Below are 20544 nucleotides of genomic sequence, written 5' to 3'. Positions count from 1 at the left end.
ATTGGAAGCACTAGCTTTCAGAGTGCTGCTCCTTCATCAGATGGTTAGTGAAAGAGGCCCTGCGCTGAAGGTTGCCTTGCAGCAGCAATGGCAGCAGCCTCTTATTGTTCTTCAATAAGCACCCAGTCAGTTGAAGAAAAAATCTCCTAGAATTTGTCAGCCAAAAAAAAATTTCTCTCCTGAAAATATAACCATGCATAGGACAAGCTGCACAGGTCTTGCTCAGTTGATATCGTCTGGGAGCCTGAGAAAATTCTTAAATTAGTATCTTTTACCTGCCGTTAAACTCTGTGCTGAACAATTAATTTCATTTTAAGATGTCATTTGAATCTAAACCTGGTTTAAAGGTCTGCCATTGATTCTATGGCTGTCAGCATTGTGATCTTGTCTCGACTATGAGAAGTCTTAACTTGATCCTTTTGAATTTTCACCCTTAGCTCCACCGAGACTACTTCCATTTACTTTATTCTTCAAAATACATGTAATTTCTGCAGTTGTATTGTCCTGTATTTGGGTGTGAAGTGGTATTTTAATTCTAAGTAGTATTAGCTTGGTTGTTGATCAGATTTTAGCCTCTTACTGTAAGCACAGGTTGTTTATAATAAAGTTAGTTTTGAGGTTACTGAAGAAACCTGATGAAAGTCTCCCTTTTGTTCTGGGTGACACTAAGAAGGAGAAATAATTTTATTATTTTAGTGATTTAACTAAAACATTTTTACATTTTGGTATGGTGTGTGGAGTAGTAGGACTTGATTTCCAGTACAGTCCTCCCATTAGAGTCATAACAGGCTGCATGTGAGTCATCTTTAAACATTTGCATTGGATTGGAATGGAATTACCCAGAATGACAGAAATTGCAAGTTCAGCACTTCAGTGCTTGCTCCAATGCACCTTTGATTTGGTAATGTGCACATCTTTCTCAGACCGCATCAGTTTAATCTTCATCACTTTTGTTGCATTGACCTGTTAATGCGGCTGTGGTGATATAGAACGTTACATAATTAGATTAAGAAGTGAATGACCGAATTAATTTTATTATTTCACAGATTATTTTAATATTTTAATCAAAATAACTCAAACAGTAGTTGATGGTTCAAAATGGTGTAGCTTGTGTACTAGCTAAGTTAGTGTAAATGAGTATAAACTAGTGTGCTGACAGATACATTGCTTTACATTGCACCTATTTATCTCTGTGCTAAAATTGTTTCTTTTTCCCTCCACTATTGCTACAGTATATTGGTGAAATATAACTATAACTTGGAAAATTTTGAGATCTGTAAGAAGGAAGAGTGGATTCATCCTATGTCCAGTGTGTCTTTTATGTTGTGCTAATCTAGTCTTTCAGGACCAAGTGCCTTTTTCTCCTTATTGATTTTAAATATCTGTGCTATGCTTTTTAAATGATTTTCTATTTATTTTTATTAAAAACCATTCTCCTCAGGTACAAAGAGACCTTCTAGCGAGTCATACTCTCTCTGGCACTCTTTCTTATCTCCCACCACCAATTTGTTAACTAAGATGTTAGGTGATCTGCCTTGGCTTCTACATGTCAACCAACTGCTTGCAGCTTTGTAAAAATTACTTGTTTGCTTTTCTTGCCCTCACCATCTTAGATGGTGCCAAACGTCAGTTTAATGCCTTCCTAATAACATAGCCAAAATTGGAATTATGCAGAGAAGTAAACACAAACCTTGCTGCTACCACTTGTTGGCACGTCAGTGATCTGTGTTGCAACATCTGCTAAGTGATGTTTTCAAAGTAATAAACTTGGGAATTGTTTATTCCCTAGTGTAACACGTTTGTTTCCTATCTAGTAAATATTGCATATATAAGGTCATATTTTGTTTATGGAAATGCAATACATAATGTCTCAAAATCTCTAGAAGGAAGGTAAAAGTAATGAAAAAAACTTTGCATGAAATATGATTGAATATTGCCTTAGGGTTAATAGTAAATAAGATTTGAATCATCAATCTGCTGAAAAAGAAATCTACATTATAGTTATGGTAGGGCTCACTGAAAACAAATATTGATAATATGTCTGATTGCTGTGAGACAGAATATTGCTAATACGTGAAAAGTCTTGCCTTTACCCAAAGCAGTACTCCCTTTTGTTGTTTTGATAAGAGGTTGTTTTCTGCATTACTCTACAGTCATTTAGATTAGATTAGATTAGATTACTTAAATGTGGAAACAGGCCCTTCGGCCCAACAAGTCCACACCGCCCCACCGAAGCAACCCACCCTAGTCTCAAATTGAATGAAATGTTTAGAGCAGATCAGTGGCTCAAGTCAGAGTTTAGATCAAAGTGGTGCTGGAAAAGCACAGCAGATCAGGCAGCATCAGAGGAGCAGGAAAATCGACATTTCAGGCAAAAACCCTTCATCGGGAATCATTCCTGATGAAGGGCCTTTGCTCAAAACATCGATTTTCCTGCACCTCGGATGCTCCCTGACCTGCTGTGCTTTTCCAGCACCACTCTGATCTAAACTCTAGTTTCCAGCATCTGCAGTCCTCACTTTTGCCCAGTGGCTCAAGTCATCTCATTCAGTTCAAAATGTCCCGTGATTGGCATTCTGAAAGTTTCCTTCAAGGCATTTGCATTGCATCTCTAATAGTTTAAGACATAAGTCAGGCAGAATCATGATTCTTTGCAATAAAAGCTGTTTTCTAGAATCATATATTGGACTCAACGTGGAGGCTATTCAGTTCATCATATTTCTGTCGAGTGTTTGACCTGTCCAGTTAGATACTTTCTTCATAGTAACCAATTATTTTCTCTTGAAGCTTTCACTCAATTCTTATTTTGAATGTACTGTCCAGAGTTGGGTTTGAGGCACTGCATTCCAGATCACAGCAGTTGTTATATATTTTTAAAATTCTTTTGCATCCCTGGTTATTTTGGCATCAGCCTTAAATCTGCACCCATGTTTACTAAACTCAGCTGGAAGCAGTGTCTCCTTAATTGCTTCAAAGCTTGTTATAATCTTGGGCACCTACATAATCCTTTAACATTTAAAGCCTTTATTCAAAGTAGAATAATCTCATCATTTCTCTTCTTTCCATGTACTCCTGAAATTATCTTTGTAAATCGTTTTGTACTTTTTCCAAAGCCTTAATATCCTTCCCAAGTAGTGTCTAAAATTTGACTGCAAACAATTGGAGTAGAATATAACCAGTAACTACCAAAGTTTAATAATTTTTTTGCATTGTATCCCACATCTTTTATTATGAAATTTGCCTGACTAGGCTCCAGTAGGGTTCCTAGTTAAAGGTCTAATCTCGCTGTGTGCACAGGAGCATTTCCAGCTCTGCATGCTCTATTTTGGGCCTGTTTGCGTTCGTATTAAAGAATTCAGTCTCTGATATGACATGAAAACTAGGTGTTGTGAGATCCAATCTAGACTTCATAAAGAAGAGGCTACTGGACCAAAAGTGGTGTTAGAGCATGGAGAAAAGCTGGTTCCAAAGGTGGTTTGAGACATTTGAAGAGATGTAGTTATGAAAATGGTAACTGGAATAGAAATAAACACCAAAGATCATATCCAGGAGGGGTTTGGACTTTTTGAGAAAAAAACAATTGTGAAACCAGAAGAAAGTAAAACCACCAAAGTTAACAGGAGCCAGGAAGAAAGACGAAACCTCCTGAGACACTGAACAGAGCCAAAAGGATGTGACCACCAATAGAAGAATGAAGAAAATTATTGGTGATGTGAGCAGTTCCATGTAAGCAGGGCTCAGGCAAAAGTCCTGGTGAAGCTGAGAAGGAGCTTAAGATAAAGCAGGGAGTTGTTAGCAATACCATTCGGAAGCTGAGGTGGAACCTTCAGGTGGTGAAAAAGTGTTCGCTTTCCAAGTCAAAGAGACATTCGAGGAAAACGAGAAATGGAGTATTAAGGTTGAAGAGTGAAATCCCTGAGAAAGATTTGTGTTGAAGAGCCTGGTTGTGACTCAGCAATCCACCCAGTTGGCAATTACTATCAAATCTGTGGGATTCATCTTGGCTGTACCTGCCATTCAACATGCAGGGCATTGTGCCCAACCAAAGTTTGTTGGTAAATCTGTTTGTCTGCTAGTATATTTGAATGTTACCTTGCAATATCTATCTTGGATTCTATTTTACTTTGTTGATTTGGAATTATAAATGTTGGTTGTACAATCCATAAAATTGTATAGACCATTTGATTACTAAAAATATTGGATTCCCAAACTTTATTTCGGTTGCTAGTCTGTAACGGAGTCATAATTAAATTTGGGAGTTTCATCCAAGGTGGTTTCAGAATTATAGAAGCATTTGACTCATTATGTTCCCTAGCTCTTGGAGGAGCATCATGATTTAGTGACATTCACTTGTCTTTTCCATACCTTTTGCTAATCAAGTAATCATCCAGTGCCCTACTGACTGCTTCAGTTGACTCTGTCTACACCACACTTCCCAGGCAATGCACTCTGGACCCAAACAATTTGAGTATGAAGTTTTTTTTTCTATATTTGTAATTTTAAATCATTTTAAATGTGAGCCCTCTCATTCTTGATCCTTTTGCAAACAGAAACACTTTTTTCTCGCTATCTGTTCTATTCAAACTTCCCATTATTTAAAAAACCTGTATCAGATCTCGCTTTCTTGTCTTTGCATCTAAGGGAACCATTGCAACATTTTAATCTATGACAAAAACTGAAGTTTCTCATCCTTGGAATCATAATTATAAATTTCTTCTGTACTTTGTCTCCAATGAGTTCACATCCTTTGCCTATAATTAAACACAATACTCAAGCTGAGGTCTAATAGTATGTGTTAACCCTAATTATAAAGCACAGGGTACTTTAAACTTTATATTTTGTTCACACCACCTTCACTGATGTGTATGCACATATACCCCAGGACCCTCTGCTCTTGTACCTGCTTAAGCTTTGTAAACCCTGTTTTTTTTTTGGTCTTCTGACCAAAATACATCATTAATTTCCATCTATTACCTCGCTGCCCACTCTATAAATTTGTCTTTGTCCTTTTGTAATTTCACACTGTTGTGCTCCATCTAAAAGTCTAGTGTTATCCATAAACTTTGAAATTGTTCCCTGCACACCAAGTTCCACTGATATACGTATTAGGGTAGGCAAGGGTCTCACTACTATTAACTGCTGGAGAACTCCACAAAAACCTTCCACTTGTCTGCAACATTCCCATTAACCACTGACTGAATAATAAGAAACAGTAGTGTTGTATTTACATTGCTATCGTCCCATTTATTACATGAGCCACAACATTTTTTGCAAGTATACTTTGTGTGCTGTATTGAATACCTTTTTTGAAGTTCATATACGCCATGCCTTAACTTTGTTCTTAAGATTCTGTATCTAGGCACTTTTACCTAAGATGGGTGTCTCCTGTGGCTACATTATCCTCTCACTGCACTCCTGTGCTTTTATAGTAGAGTACACGTGACAATAAAATTAACCTGCATCACCTTCGTTGAATCTTTGTTTCCTTCCTTTTTAAAAAAAATTAAACACAATTTCCCCTTTCGAAATCCGTGTTAGCTCTATTTTAAAAAAATCACACTTCTCCATGTGACTACAAATTCTACCCTACAGATTTGCTTCTAGAAGCTTGCCCACCATTGAAGTTTCGCTGACAAGTTGGTTAGCTCAGGTGACTGGATGACTTGTTTGCATTGCTGTATGAGGCCAAAAGCACGGGTTCAGTTTTCCTGCTACCTGTCACCAGGAAGGTCCAGTCTTAGCCTTGCTTCTCACCGGAGGCAAGCTGATCTTCAGATTAAACTCCTCACCAACTGTTTGTTTAATGAGAGAACAGTGCTATGGTCCTCTGAAACTAAAGCCAAGGATCTCGAGGTTTTTTAAACCACTAACTTTGCCTGCCATGTTTACAAAAAACCTGTCTCCATTTATCCTCAAACCTTTTTAAAATTGTGCATTTAATTTTGTATATTTTGGGAGGAAAAATGAAAGGAGTTAATACCTCTTCATACTTCTCTTCACCAAATTTCTTCTGCTATATGTCTGCCCATTTTGCCAGTAAGCCTGTTGTAATGACATCTTTAATTTGCCTCCACCTCATTGTTTGCATAATTTGAGATTCATGTCATCTGTGAACTTTGAAATTATGCCCTGTGTATCCAAGTTCAAGTCATTAATATTTATCAAAGACAAGGTGAACAAAAAAGTGAGTGGTGGTGCATGAGCTTGGGTGAGAGATGAGATGCAAAGTGGCTGAAGTTTGGCAAAGGAGGATATTGCAACAAATGGGTAGGTTCTGCAAAGTGAGAGAACAGTTTTAAACCAGTCAACAAAAAAATATGCACCGAATTGGGATCCAGAAAAACTTAATACGCAGAATGAATGTGTGGAGTATCTACGTTAGGATGCATAAGTTCAGGGGCTGCTGTGTGGAAAATAATTGTGGGAAAGGCTTGTATAATGAGCACCATTAACAAAATAAGTTAGTACTGAACAGTTCTGTTTATACTGGGGGGATAAAATGCATTTATGTTTAGCACATTTCAACATGTTTCACATGTAATAAATTGAGGTGCAGTGACCATGAAACCATTTTATATATACTAAAACTCCAAACATAAATAAAACACTTTCATTTTTGTGTTTTTTTAATGACCTAGGTCACCCCAAAATGCTTTACAATCCAGAACTAGTTTGAAAGTATATTTACTGTCTGTTGCAGTGAAAGACATGTATTAAAGAAAATGATCAATGAATTTAAAAGTCTAGGACAAGGGAGCATGACCAAGAAATTCAGTGAGAGTTTTTAGGAGCACAAGCAGGAAATATTCCTACCCACATACGCTGCAGCGGTTTGACATCTCTTCTATAAACAAAAGCTGTGCTAGATTAATATGCTAGATCAGTTGTTCTTTTGTGTGTGGGGTAGTGATGGCCTTTGTAATATTACAGCTGGACTATTAATCCAGAGACCTAGGTAATCCCACCATGGCAGATAGTGGCATTTGAGGTTTATAGTAGAAAAAGCTGGAAATGAGAGCCTAATAATGACTACACAACCATTATTGTTTGTCAGGAAAACCCACCTGATTCACTATTGTCCTTTTAGGGAAGAAAACTGCCATCCTTACCTAGTCTACCATATGCATGACTCCAGACCTACAGCAATATGATTGACTCTTAACTGCTCTCTGGGCAGTTAGAAATGGGCAATGATGCTGGCCTAGCCAGTCATGCCAGCATCCTGTGAATGAATTTTTATTTGAAGAATTTGAAATTGAGTTCTGAGATGCAGTAAAAAGAGTAATAGCTATTAAAATCTTTCAGCTTTGCACTAATGCAATGAAAATGCTTTGCCATTGCTGAGGACCACAGCCAGGCAATTTTAGGGTAATTTAGTTTAGAGCAGAATTGCGCCTAAGTTATTTCAAAGATTAAAAATTTGCTGTTGTTAGCTTATGATTTTTATTTCAATTGGCACAATAAAACACCATGGCCTGTGGGATATTCATGCTGTACAGTCTTGGTCTCCTTATTTAAGAAGGGCGTAAATATGTTTGAGGCAGGTTTATTGGATAGGTAATTTTTTTTAAAGGTATTATGAATTCTTTTATCTCTTAATGCCTTAAGTCCATAGCCCACAAATCAACAAAAATACAGGTTGTCATGTTGCTACATGACAATACTGAGCAATGATAAAGAAACCTCTTTAAACCAAATGTTAAAAATCAACAATTGGCCTTTATGAAAATCTCATGAGCCCTCAAAGAAACTTTGACCCTATTTTTGTCATTCCAGGCTCTGAAATTTTGGTTTTCTACCTGTGATGTTCAATTATCTCCTTATAATCTTCTCTCGCCTCACATTTTATTCTCATTCCAAACCCCATGTATTCACCTTTTTCCTACTCCACCTGGGTGGAACATGATGTATAAAATTTATCAAAAAATATTATAAAACTCTAGCTCGAGAATTGCTCATTTGTAATTAAGGTCTTAAAAATATTTTGGAGTTTGAAAAATGTTCAGACATCCAGGCCTCCTCCTCAAGAACTTCCTGACTAAATCCTTCCACCTCTTTGTTCTTTAAGATCACCCTTAAAACCTGGTTGTTTGATGAATTCATTGGTCATTGCTGCTAGTCATTATTTGCTTCAGCATCACCTTTGTGTACAGCTGTGTGAAACTTCATGGGCAGTTACGTAATTGTAATATAATATGGAGAGAGAGCCATATTTCACACATGTGGCTGAATGTTTTCAGATCAAGTTAAGTATGAATTTAGCCTCGGAGTATCTCCTTGATTTTTGTAAGCTGCCATGTTATGTGTAATGTGTTTGGATAACTGTTGATGCACTTAGTAAAACGAATGCCTCATTTTGAATTGCAGAAAACCAAGAATAAACTCACAGTTGGTTGCACAACAAGTAGCACAGCAGTATGCAACACCTCCACCTCCAAAAAAAGAGAAGAAGGAAAAAGTTGAAAAAGATAAGCCTGACAAAGAGAAAGAAGTAAGCTCAAATGCAAGCAAAAAGAACAGCAATAAAAAGATAAAGTAAGTGGAATTATCAAACTATTTGAGTAGGTTCTGGTTTTTATATGTGGCAATAAGCTTTCTCTAGTTGAATTATAGATGAACTGAACGCTTTTAACTATAATTTCGATTTTGAGGATATTTTTGGGAGGTTTGTTAATAAGCCCAATAGGTTATGATCTGTCAGGTTTTACACTCCAATACTTGCTGACAGTTCAGAAGCATTGGAATAGTAGTATGTTGGTGCAGCTTTCTCCAGAAACATACTGCAATGTGCTTAAGTTCAAAAGGGCACGAGTAATAGGATCAAAAGTAGTCCATAAAGCCCTTTTGGAGAAAGTGAGGACCGCAGATGCTGGAGATCAGAGCTGAAAATGTGTTACTGGAAAAGCGCAGCAGGTCAGGCAGCATCCAAGGAGCAGGAGAATCGACGTTTCGGGCATGAGCCCTTCAGCGATTCCTGAAGAAGGGCTCATGCCCGAAACGTCGATTCTCCTGCTCCTTGGATGCTGCCTGACCTGCTGCGCTTTTCCATAAAGCCCTTTAGACCTACTCTGCCATTCATTAAAGCCGTTTTGCTTTTTTTTTAATATCAGCTCTACTTTATTCTTCTGTCCCTCTGTTCTTTGTTTGTACCAATCTCATTCTTGATGCTGAATGAGTGAGTGAATATATTCCACAGTTCACTGGAGTAAAGAATTCGAAAGATTTATTGCCCTTGATGAAAACATTTGTTTCTCATCTCAGTCCTCACTGATTATGCCCTTTATCCTAGTTCTAGAGTTCAGCCCAGATGATCAGCTTTCCTGTTGAAGAATCATATACATTTCAATAAAATGACTTTATATTCCTCCATATTCTCGTAAGATAGCCCTCATCCCAGGTATCAACCAGGTGAAAACTTGTGCCCCACCCCATCAACCGTTCCATGCATCTGCTCTTGGGTCAAGAGACTAAAATCAATACGTAATATTTCAGAGATAATCTTAACAAAGCCCTACATCATTGCGACAACGCCACCTGTTCTTATACTCAACCACCTTGTAATAAAATGCCATTTGCCTTCCTACTGCTTGCTATACTTGTTAACTTGCTGAATCATCTACAAGGGCACCAAGCAGCTTCAAATATCAGTCTTCCCTGGTTTTTCATCTTTTCAAAAGAAAAACACTCCCACTTTGGAAGGAAGAGTGAAAATTTCATGCTTCTTCACATTATACTCCATTTTTGTGCTTGTCCACTAATCTATATAAGCTGTATGAAGGCTCTCATTTTTGTTTAACTCGTGGCAGGCTGGCTTATGGTATGCTTTCAGGTGGTCAGCAATGTGACGTGTAGTATAGGTGTACCATTCTCATCAAAAATTGTGCCAGAACAGCAGTGAACATTGTGGTAATGTGACAACTATGGTAATGTTGATTATGCATCATTATAACCAGGGCAAATTCAACAAAGAAATTACAGCCTGAAATTCCATTGAAAGCAGTTTTGTACCTCAAGGCATAGAAAGTGGCTTGATTTGTTTTTTCGAAGTAGTCATCACAAATTTTGATCACTCAGTTTTTAGTATAAATCTATTTTGAATTTAATGAATGATTAATGGCTTATTAAATGTTAGGGAGCATATTTACTGTTTAGGATTCCACTGGTAGATTAAGTAAAATCCAATTTTCGAAATATTTGTGCTTCGTCGAAAATTGTTTCTCGATCTTTGATAATTAGATAACATTTCTGTCATAGAACGCAGTATTGGTATACTTTGGAATTCAGTGAAGACAATGGTGTGGTTTTATTTTCAGGCCGAAAATGGAGCTTGAAAAAGGACCTCCTAGTGAAATTAACAGTATACAGTCCGGGAAAGCTGCAACAAAAACTGACAGCTTACACACTTCAAGGTAACTTGTTCTAATTGCCTCCCAAAGTGCAGCGTGAAACATTTTGTTTTTTGACCTTAATTGGAGTGCTGATGTTCTTAATTAATAGAAAACAACTATGTACTTAGTATGGCTTAGAACTTGCTTGATGGATCTGGTAAGGCTGGAACACAACTTCTTTGCATAATACTTTGAGTAGTATCTCTTCAGCATCTTAAATTGATTAAAAATAAAATCACCCCCTGGATCTGATCCTCTTCACTTATGCATGCACCTTTGACTAATTATGTACTATTCTGAAATAAGCATTGGTGATGTTATTATCTCAGATAATCCAATATTTCTGACATCAGAAGTGTTACTTTTCATATATTGCCCTGGTGTTTCTGTTGAAAAAAGTAACATATTTCCATGGCTGGTCTTTTGTCATTTTGGATTCTCCCTCCAAAGGCACTCCCATTAAAATCAGTGAGGCTACAAGATCACTGGTACAACTCTATTTGAATTAATGTGTTAATTTTTGCCTAGTCTGGATATGGTATAAAGCTACCAGAACCCAGCGAGCACATCATTAATTGTTTTTAATAATACATACATGGGATGTGGACATTGTTGGCCAGGCCAGCATTTGTTGTACATTTCTACTTGCTCTGGAGGAGGTAGTATTGAGCTTTTTGAATCGCTGCAGTCCTTGGAATTTCGGGGCAGTCATTGTACTGATAGGGAGTTCCAGGGTTTTGTTGCCAGGATTCCAGCATCTGCAGTATTTTCCTCTGTAATCTTGATTCAGTACTTGTTTTACATAAACATGGAGATGCATTTCAGGCAGAAAACTATGATCTCATAAGTTGAGACTATTCTGTCTTCACAACAAATTGAACATTGAAATATGTGACCTGATTTGTAATTTTATGCAGTTTGACAACTGCTTTTTCAGTATTGTTAGCATTCAGAATTTTGCCCTTTGCTTCCCAGTTGCTGGTCAAGGGAATGAAGCTCAAAGTCAGGTGCAGTATGCCAAGGTACTTCTGTAATTCCTGGTTGTAAACATTGATTTCACATGGGAAGTATTGACCTACAGAGTCTAAGGTATAACAATAAAGCAAACAAAAAAGAAACCATGTTTATTGTCGTTTATTGTACCACAGTCAATGATATACAGTTGTTTTCCACAGTGAGATTAGCGACCTTGAAATGAAGCCAGTCTTATGAATTGAATATGTGGATATGTCTACAAATTGATATGCTACCAAATTATATCCTAACAAATCATAGATTTGCACTAGCTTAAGTTCATTGCTTTAAATGCATCTGTCAGTTCACATTCCTGACTTTGTGAATAGGGACAACATTCAAACGCTAGCTCAAAGTTACTAAAGTTTAGTGGAAACCAGTTTAACCAAAGAAGATATTTTCAGTCATAGTCTTAGAGTCATAGAGATATACAGCACGGAAATAGACCCTTCGGTCCAACTCACCCATGCTAACCACATATCCTAACCTAAACTAGTCCCATTTGCCAGCACATGACCCATCTCCCTCTAACCCTTCCTATTCATGTACCCATCCAAATGCCTGGTTAACATACATTAGTACCAGTGATTCAGTTGATCTTACACTTGAGAGATTTGAATTCTGAGTTAGAATTTTGTGGGTTTGAGTCTAACACTACTATATCTGCTTCATCTAGTCATAATTTGACAGGAAGCGTTTTGACAAAGAGACAGCAAGCCAAACCAAGTCAGCCTCCCACTCCCTGGATTTGCAACACAGTAACATTAAAACATTCATGACCCTCAAAATTGCTGAATTGTTCCTAACCAGACTTTAAAACTAACAGATCTTGGACACCCAAGATTATAACTTAAAAATTAACAATTTATTGTCAAGAATGTGACTTTAGCAGAACACAAACTACAAGGCAATCTAGTCAACAAATATCTATTGGAATTGTAATTTGCTAGTTTGATCGTTTCAGTGATAGATGCCAGTCCTCCATGAGACAGTTTAATGATGGGTTGTATTAAAGGCATTCAGGACACTATTTTTTACTTGAATTCCAAAGTCATTGGTCAATGCAAACAACTTGCGCAGACCTCTAGCGATTTGTACTTATTTCATACAGACTCTGATTCTTTTTTCAGTCAATAACTGGAAAATAACTGGGGAGAGTGAAGCCAATACAACTTCGCAGTCCAGCAGCTTCTAAAGTAAAGCTGCACCCTACCTAGAGGCAGTTAAGTTTGTTTTCTCTTTCGTCCGTCAACATTGTGTGGTTGGCTGACCAGTACTGGTCCTTCCTTGAATGACCAATTCAACATACAATGAGTTGCCAGCCTCTGCATCTCTTAAGGCATTAGAATTGGAGGGCTGGAAGGGATTGTGGACTTTGAAAGAAACGGATAAGCATTGATATTATTGAATAGAATAGTAGAGCAGGATCAAGGACTGAATGGCCTATTTCTGCTCCAGTTTTGTGTGTTGTATGCCATGGGCCATGTGTTCATCCCTCAGTCAATCCTCCAGTCTGTTTTCCTTATTTGAGGACTGCATCTTTTCTCAATTTTGTTTTCCAACTTTTTGAACCTCTGTAGTCATCCAGAACATACCTGTCCAGTGACTCCTACATCTCATGAACAGGTTTGAAAAAGCTTTTTGGCCATCTGTTTCAATATCTGTAGCTCAGTATAATTTCTTTTGATCCATGTTCTGAAGCACTTTTGTAATGTTTAATTATGTTAAAATGATGCATAAAGTTATGGTCATACTTCTGCTTTAGTCATTACATATTTCCTGGATCTACCTATTAATTTTATTAAAATTAAAATCTCCTTTTGTTATCTGCTCTTGTCTTCAAACCTACTACAGACCTTAGACTATACTTGTTCACTCAGAGGGTGGTACGTGAATGAAATGAGCTGTCAGAGGAAGTGGTGGAGGCTGGTACAATTGCAACATTTAAAATGCAGCTCGATGGGTATATGAATGGGAAGGTTTGGAGGGAAATGGGCCAAGTGCTTGAAAAAGATTAGAGTAAGTTAGGATATCTGGTCGGCATGGACGGATTGGACCAAAGGGTCTGTTTCCATGCTGTACATGTCTCTCTATAAGACATAGGAGCAGAAATTAGGCTATTCATCCCATTGAGTCTGCTCCACTATTCAATCGTGGCTGAGAAGTTTCTCAACCCAATTCTCCCCACTTTTTCCCTTGATACTCAAGAACCAGTCTACCTCTGTCTTAAATATATTCACTGACCTGGCCTCCACAGTTTTCTGTAGCAACGAATTCCAAAGATTCACCACTCTGGCTGAAGAAGTTTCCCCTTATCTCTGTTCTGAGAGATCTTCCCTTTACTCTAAGGCTGTGCCTTTAGGTCCTAAGTCTCTCCTACCAGTGGAAATATTTTCCCAACATCTACTCTGTCCATTCAGTATTCTGTATGTTTCAATTAGATCCCCCTCATTCTTCTAAACTTCGAGAATAGACCCAGGGTCCTCAAACGTTTCTCATATGTTAAGCTTTTCATTCCTGGGACCATTCTCATGAAATTCCTCTGAACATGCTCCAAGGCCAGTATATCCTTCCTGAGAGATGGGGTCCAAAACTGCGCACAATACTCCAAACTTTCTCCCTGGCTCTGCACTACGCTAGCTGTTCAAGCTGTGCATCCAGCTCCAAGGAGTCTTGAGTGTTAGCTTTTTGTTTTCCAGCTATTAGTTCTATCTAACCGGAGTGTTTCCAGAATTTTCTGTCTTTTCAGATTTCTGGCATTTGAAATATTTTGCTTTTTTTGGATGAAAAGTAAAAGATCTATGGTGTTTCATTTTAAGAAAGGGTTTACCCAGTTTTGTGCCCAACATTACCAAATATAGATTAACTAGTATTATTTGTTTGAGAGATCGACCTGTGCACAAATTGACTGCCGTACTTGCTTGTAACATAAGTGATTATTGTTCGGAGTATCCTTTTGTAGAGTAGTTTAGGATGTGGATATAGAGAACAATATTAATCAAGTTCTTCTCTGGTTTTATATGTAATCAGTATCCTCATTGTAGCTGGCATAACATTTTTATGCATTCACAAGAAACAAAATACTAAAGTATTAAAGCTAATCAAGCAATTTATTGACATTTGATGAAGAATTCCCCTCAATGTTTTACTCTTTCAACAATAAGAAGCTTTCAGTGCAATATAGTGTTTGCCAGCTTGAGTCAAACGAAGGATTTTCTTTGCAATGGGCTTTAACTGTTCTAAAATATTAATTTCATGCAGATTTTGTGCAAGGGTAGCGATTTAATGGAAATGTACTAACATTGAGTAAGAATTTTGTGGTTCACCATGTAATATTTGACCAAAAAGAGCTGTTGTTATTTTGGTTTCCTTAGAACCGGTAGCATTTGATTTGGCAGATATTCTCTGTTTTCTTGTTGAATTTAGAGGTTGTGAAGTGTTGTGAGAGATAACAATATAGGTGAATTTTACTACTCATTGGTCAGGCGTTTATATTTGTAATGGGACTGCTGATTTGTAGACTATAAAACAAGAGTAGCCAGGTCTTATTGAGAAGTCAGTTTTGAGAGATGGTATTGTATTGGTACATCTCCCTGATCCGTTATCACTGGTGTATCAAGTGCATAAGTCTGGAGTTGGACAGTTGGATGTGGTGGTTGTGAAGGTGATCATGCTCGATTGTTGATTTGACCCATTTACTATTTAAAGTATAATTGATGTACCTTAACAATACGTCATAAGCTGCAGCCTGCTTATCCTAATGTCGAGTTTGTTATAGCATGGCATGTTGTAAGTTTCAGGTTTATGAAGGCTTCTTCCTTTTGTGGTTATGTTGGAATGGAGTTTCTTAGATGACACATGGTGGATGTCTATATCTCCTGATTTGTAAACGTCACTGTCTATGTGATGTATAGCCCTTGTCTGAGTGGAAGTATTTATAGAATGAATAACAGGCAGTCTTGTGTGAAGGGTTAGAGTAGATTTAATATGAACTTGTTTAGATGTCATAGAGTAGGTATTTCTAATAGGGGTTACTCCATGTTCTCAAATTCATTTTACTCAACTTTAATGGTTTCAGCATGAAAGCCCTTAAATGACTTTTACATTAATATTATTTCCTTGCTTTAAAGAAATGAAATAATATGTACATTGAGTGCCTTTTGTAAGTTGAGAAAGGATTGTCAGGAACTCTTAAGCTGTGACTTTCACAAATATTGGATGTTGCAATTAAGAAACTTTGCTGCGAAATTATTCTTTTTTACCATACAAATATTTTGATTTTTGAAATGATACAATTCTTGTATTTACTTATTTCTTTTACAGGCCCAAGCTGAAAAATGTAGACAGAAGTACTGCACAGCAGCTTGCAGTGACAGTGGGTAATGTTACAGTAATTATAACAGACTTTAAAGAAAAAATACGTTCCTCTTCCACATCATCATCAACAGTCACATCCAGTGCTGGATCTGAGCAACAGAACCAAAGTAGCTCTGGATCAGAGAGCACAGACAAGGGTTCATCACGTTCTTCTACACCAAAAGGTGAAATGTCAGCAGTAAATGATGAATCGTTCTGAGCTTTGCCAGGCTGCAGACCTGCACATGCAATGTGAAAAGTATAAATGAATACTTTTGACATTTTTTATGTATTCCCTTGGTTTTATATTTTCCTAACAATCATTTATAATGGATGTGCTCCTGAATCTACTTTTTTATAAATCTGCTGTGCACAATTTCCATGTACATTATGTATTTTGTTACATTTGACTTTTATTTATTACATTTGCAAATTCCACCCTTTCCAACATGTACTTTTTTGTAAGTTTTGTTGCCAGCAACTATGCTGATTATTAGCAATTTTAGAAATGTTAAATATCTAACTGGTTTAAACAGAATAAAAGTTTGTTAGAAACCAACACATAAAACACTGGTGCTTAATACACTGTGAAATAAATGCAGCATTTAACGGATAAGATTAGGACAGTGCATTCCAGCAGAGATGATCACGTTCTGCAAACTATTGTAATGAAAGCTGTCTTGTCCTCAGGATTAACTCCTCAGAAACAGAAAAGACTGAGAAGTAGTACACTTGAGGCAACTGAACAATGGCTTAATTAGTTCAGTGTCTATTAAGCAATAGATGTGGGTTCCTCCTTACATTTACCTGAAAACTGTGTCATTGTGTGCTGTAAATGTAATCACTTTTAATGCTATAGTTTCCCAGCTACCTAACTAACCTATAGACACATTGCCTCATAACTGGCAGCATGATGTGATATTGACATGCAAACTGAAACAGCTTACCAATGGGGAAGAAAGATATTTAATCTTTCAGTGGCAATCCAATGCAGAACCCCTTAGCTAAAATGCATCTACTGCATTCTACTAATGGTAATTAATTTCTTTTTAACCAAGGAAGTAAATATCAGCAGTGTATACATATTTGGAAGCAACATTGGTAATGACTAAGAATTTGTTTAATTTCTGAAGAAACAGTATTTTCACCTTCAAGTAAACTGCTTTAGTTACACTTGTACAATTAAAATATGGATTGGTCATTGCGACTTTAAAATTTTGACATATTTAATGTCCACCTTCAGTTTTGAGCAGCAGTCAGCAACATTTGTATTTTACCCATTATTTCAGCATCTGTTTAGTTAAAGCTAAATCTGTAAATCAAAAAGGGGGACAAACAATGGGAGCCGGATTCAGAAAGTTGTGCTGAATCTCTTGGCATTCCATAAATAAAAATAATTTGCTTCTGTTGGATGTAATAACAGGAAATCTCTAACCAAATGTGGAAGCAAATTGTAGCTTGGTATTCTTCTCGAGTCCACACTGTTCATGGCCATGCTGGTTACAGAAGGTCACTAAATTGTGGATAATTTAAATTGTGGCACGTAAACCAACATATTGCAATTTATCCTGTCAGTTCGTTCTTGTACACTCCATGTCATTTTTTTAATGACTGGCTTTGGCAGCCCGTTTTGTTAAAATCCATTAAAAACTTTAAAGTTTTTGGGATTTAAATGCCATGTTTTGTTTTCTGCTTTTGCCCCTGTTTAAAAGAAAGTCCTTCTGTTATTAAATAACTAGTTTCAGTATTGGAAGTAGTGCTTCTTTCTTCATGATACGTTGAGAAACTCAATGATCATCATCTGATTATAAAATGAATTACAAGCCTTATATGATGATGCAGTGGGTGTGATCAGTTATCTTGATAAATACCCAAGTGCATGATTTTACAGAGACCTTAACCTAGCAGTTGCATACCATCGCTACATGACAGTACAGAGGTTCTCTACTAAGTACTGTGGAATATTGCTTCCACGTTAATCGTAAGTCATGAGGAAAGATAAGTTAGCACTACTAATTGAGTTTCATGGAAGAAATTTATTCTAAATTTCAATTAAAATATAAATTACCTATTTAATACTATGGTATTTGTTGCATTTGGAATAACTCTTAAATTATCTAAAATACATTATGTAATGTATTGAATTTTAATCTTCAAGTTTTGATGTTAAAGTTGCATTTAATTATCAAATATTAAGTATTTATTTGATATTGTCACTAACAGGAAGATATTCCCATTGCTCCTTTAATATCTAAGTGTTGAGGTGGATAGGTAACAGATGAAGGCTGGGATATAGTGTATACATGTCAGCCCCATGTAATAATTAACCAATTGCTCCCTTCTGTTAAGACTTGCGTAACTTCCATACTGTGGTTTATCTTTGTACAAAACAATGCACTTAGATTTTGCAAACTTGGATGTTTTTCTTTCTTGTAAATTGGATGTTTTTCTTTCTTGTAAATTGTATTTCTGCAATTTAATACTTCTCTGTGCAGTGTTAATACTTAAATTGTTTGAAATAAAGTTTACGCAAAATGCTTTACTTGATATTGTGGTCTCAGAAGGTGACGAACTTGAGAATGATTTTTATTTAAATATGATGGCTTTCAGAAACAAATGAACACTAGCTGTATAGATACTACAGCATCAGAGTGGAAGATGAAGTTTAATAAATATCACACTGATGCTGGGACAGCAAAAACTAAATGCAATTTTCATGTAATGTAATGAACCCGCAATCTATTGAAGAACTATTTTCATTTGGTTAGGTGCTGTCCTGTAGGGTAATAGCCAGCTTCCATGTGCTGCTTAGCCTAGTTTTTTTTTAACTTAGGACCTGACAGCTTTTCTGCAGTGCCTCCTGAAGTGAAACTACACAGCCAAATAGGCATGTTGTTGATGACTTGGAAACTAGTCACTATTTTAATGTTATATTCTGTAGACTGAATTGGTGCACAGACTTTTTTTAAACCGTCTTTAAAGCAACAGTAATTCTGCAAGTTGAAATTGGTTAAGTGTTTAAATATAGTGAGCCACTTTCAAAGTTAATAAAACTTGTATAAAAACATTTCTAACTATTTCTGGAAACTCCTTATTGGAAAGAGTGGCACTTCATCTGCCTTACCAAAAATATTTCAGTCTACTTTTATAAACTATTGTAACTTAAATTATTGATAAAATGTTTGCTGGAAATATTAAAATGCTTGTAAGTAACTTGAAAGGGTTCGAGAGCCAACATTTAGAAAATGACAACGAACTGAACAGTTTTTTTAATGCGCAAGCAGTTCTGTTCTTGTGTATGACTTGTAACCTTTATTTACTGTGTAAAGATGGTTACATTGTTATTTCTTAGCTTTGTTCTTTGGAGACCCATATAGAATGCTTGTTTAAAGTGGCATAACATAATCTTGTGAATTTTGTTATTGTATTATACAAGGTATATTTTCATTTGCCCAGAAAGATGTCCTGTATAATGCTTTGAAAGTTTTTTGCTCTGTAAATTAAATAGGGCTGACAGCGTGCTAGATTTGTTTTCTTTAATCTTCATGCTGGTGTGTTCATGGTGGTTTTGTGAGCTGGTAAAATTATTTCCAGGTCTTAAATGTTTTGGGGACTTTATAATCTACACTGCTTTTTGTCTAGCAAATAAAAGATGTTAATATATTCCTGTTACTGGCATGTGCACGAATATGTTATTAGAAGCCACTTTATTATTTCCTCCTTATCTGCTTCAAATAGAAATGTCTATTTATGAATTCTGCTTGTAGTTTTTCACAAATAAAATCGTTAAAATTGATTTAGTTGTAATTTATTATTTAGTGCACACTAAACTGAAAGATGAAGATTGGAGTTAAGATAAACATACACTATAATTAAACCTTACTAGTTTTCATTTATTCACGAGATTTTGCATTTGGTATGTTCATTCTGTATGTTAGAAAATTCATAGTGCTGTGTTACAACTACTTCTATCATTACCACTTCACATACACATCAGGCCAGTTGCCCTTTTCCTCACAAATTACTCCAGATTATAATTAAACTCCATTTTGCCCTATCAGAACTTCAGACTATTTGGATGGTAATTTACTTCTGGAAAAGCAATATCAGTTCAACTTACTGTAACTTTTTTTAAACATCCACACATCTGAAGAAATTGAGATGTTGTGGTCACTACCAAATAAGGTAAATTACTTGTTTTGTATATTTACAAAATGTGATGGATTAACATGTCATCGTTAATACCAAACCTATTTCTCAGGCGGACACATGGCATTCTGAATGTATTTGTAGAAAATAATATTTCAGATCAAACTCAGGATTTATAATATGTCTGTACTGTTGCTTCTCTGATAGTATAATTCAGTAATAGGTCTCTTCCCATTTTTTTTCACTCTTTCACAGATTTGGGCCGCATTTGATTCCTATCCTTAATTGCCTTTAACTGAGTGGCTTGTTGGGACGTGTTAGAGGGCAGTTAAAACATAACCACATGTAGGCTAGACTGGGTAAGGGTATTAATGAGCCAGATGGGTTTTTTTTAAAAGATTCATTCATGGGGTGTAGGTATCACTTTTGTTTTTATTGCCTGAGGGCAGTTAAGAGTCAACCACAGCTGGGGGTCTGGAGTCACATGTTGGCCAGATCAGGTAAGGATGGCACTTTCCCTCCCTCAGTGGACCAGATAGGTTTTTCCAACAATCAGCAATGGATTCATTGGACCCTTAAATCCAGATTTTTATTGAATTCAAATTCCACAATCTACCATGGTGGGAACTGAAGCCTG

The 20544-nt window shown here is 36.5% G+C and overlaps 1 protein-coding gene across 1 annotated transcript in view; it reads left to right on the top strand.

Moving 5' to 3' along the window:
• Positions 1-19554, top strand: part of LOC122559088 (RING1 and YY1-binding protein) — a 105230-nt gene extending 85676 nt beyond the window's left edge. Inside the window, exons 3-5 of the mRNA XM_087994577.1 lie at positions 8368-8535; positions 10314-10409; positions 15726-19554. Coding sequence (XP_087850703.1) covers positions 8368-8535; positions 10314-10409; positions 15726-15978 — 517 coding nt within the window. The 3' untranslated portion in view covers positions 15979-19554. The remainder of the gene's footprint in view (positions 1-8367; positions 8536-10313; positions 10410-15725) is intronic.
• The last annotated feature ends 990 nt before the right edge of the window (positions 19555-20544 follow it).

The sequence above is a fragment of the Chiloscyllium plagiosum genome, unplaced genomic scaffold, assembly GCF_037043375.1.
Source record: "Chiloscyllium plagiosum isolate Xiang-an unplaced genomic scaffold, Cpla_swu_hap1 HiC_scaffold_14, whole genome shotgun sequence".
In the NCBI taxonomy this organism is placed as follows: Eukaryota; Metazoa; Chordata; class Chondrichthyes; order Orectolobiformes; family Hemiscylliidae; genus Chiloscyllium; species Chiloscyllium plagiosum.
The sequence above is the reverse complement of the archived record's forward strand: the minus strand, read 5'-3'. Positions and strand labels throughout refer to the sequence as shown.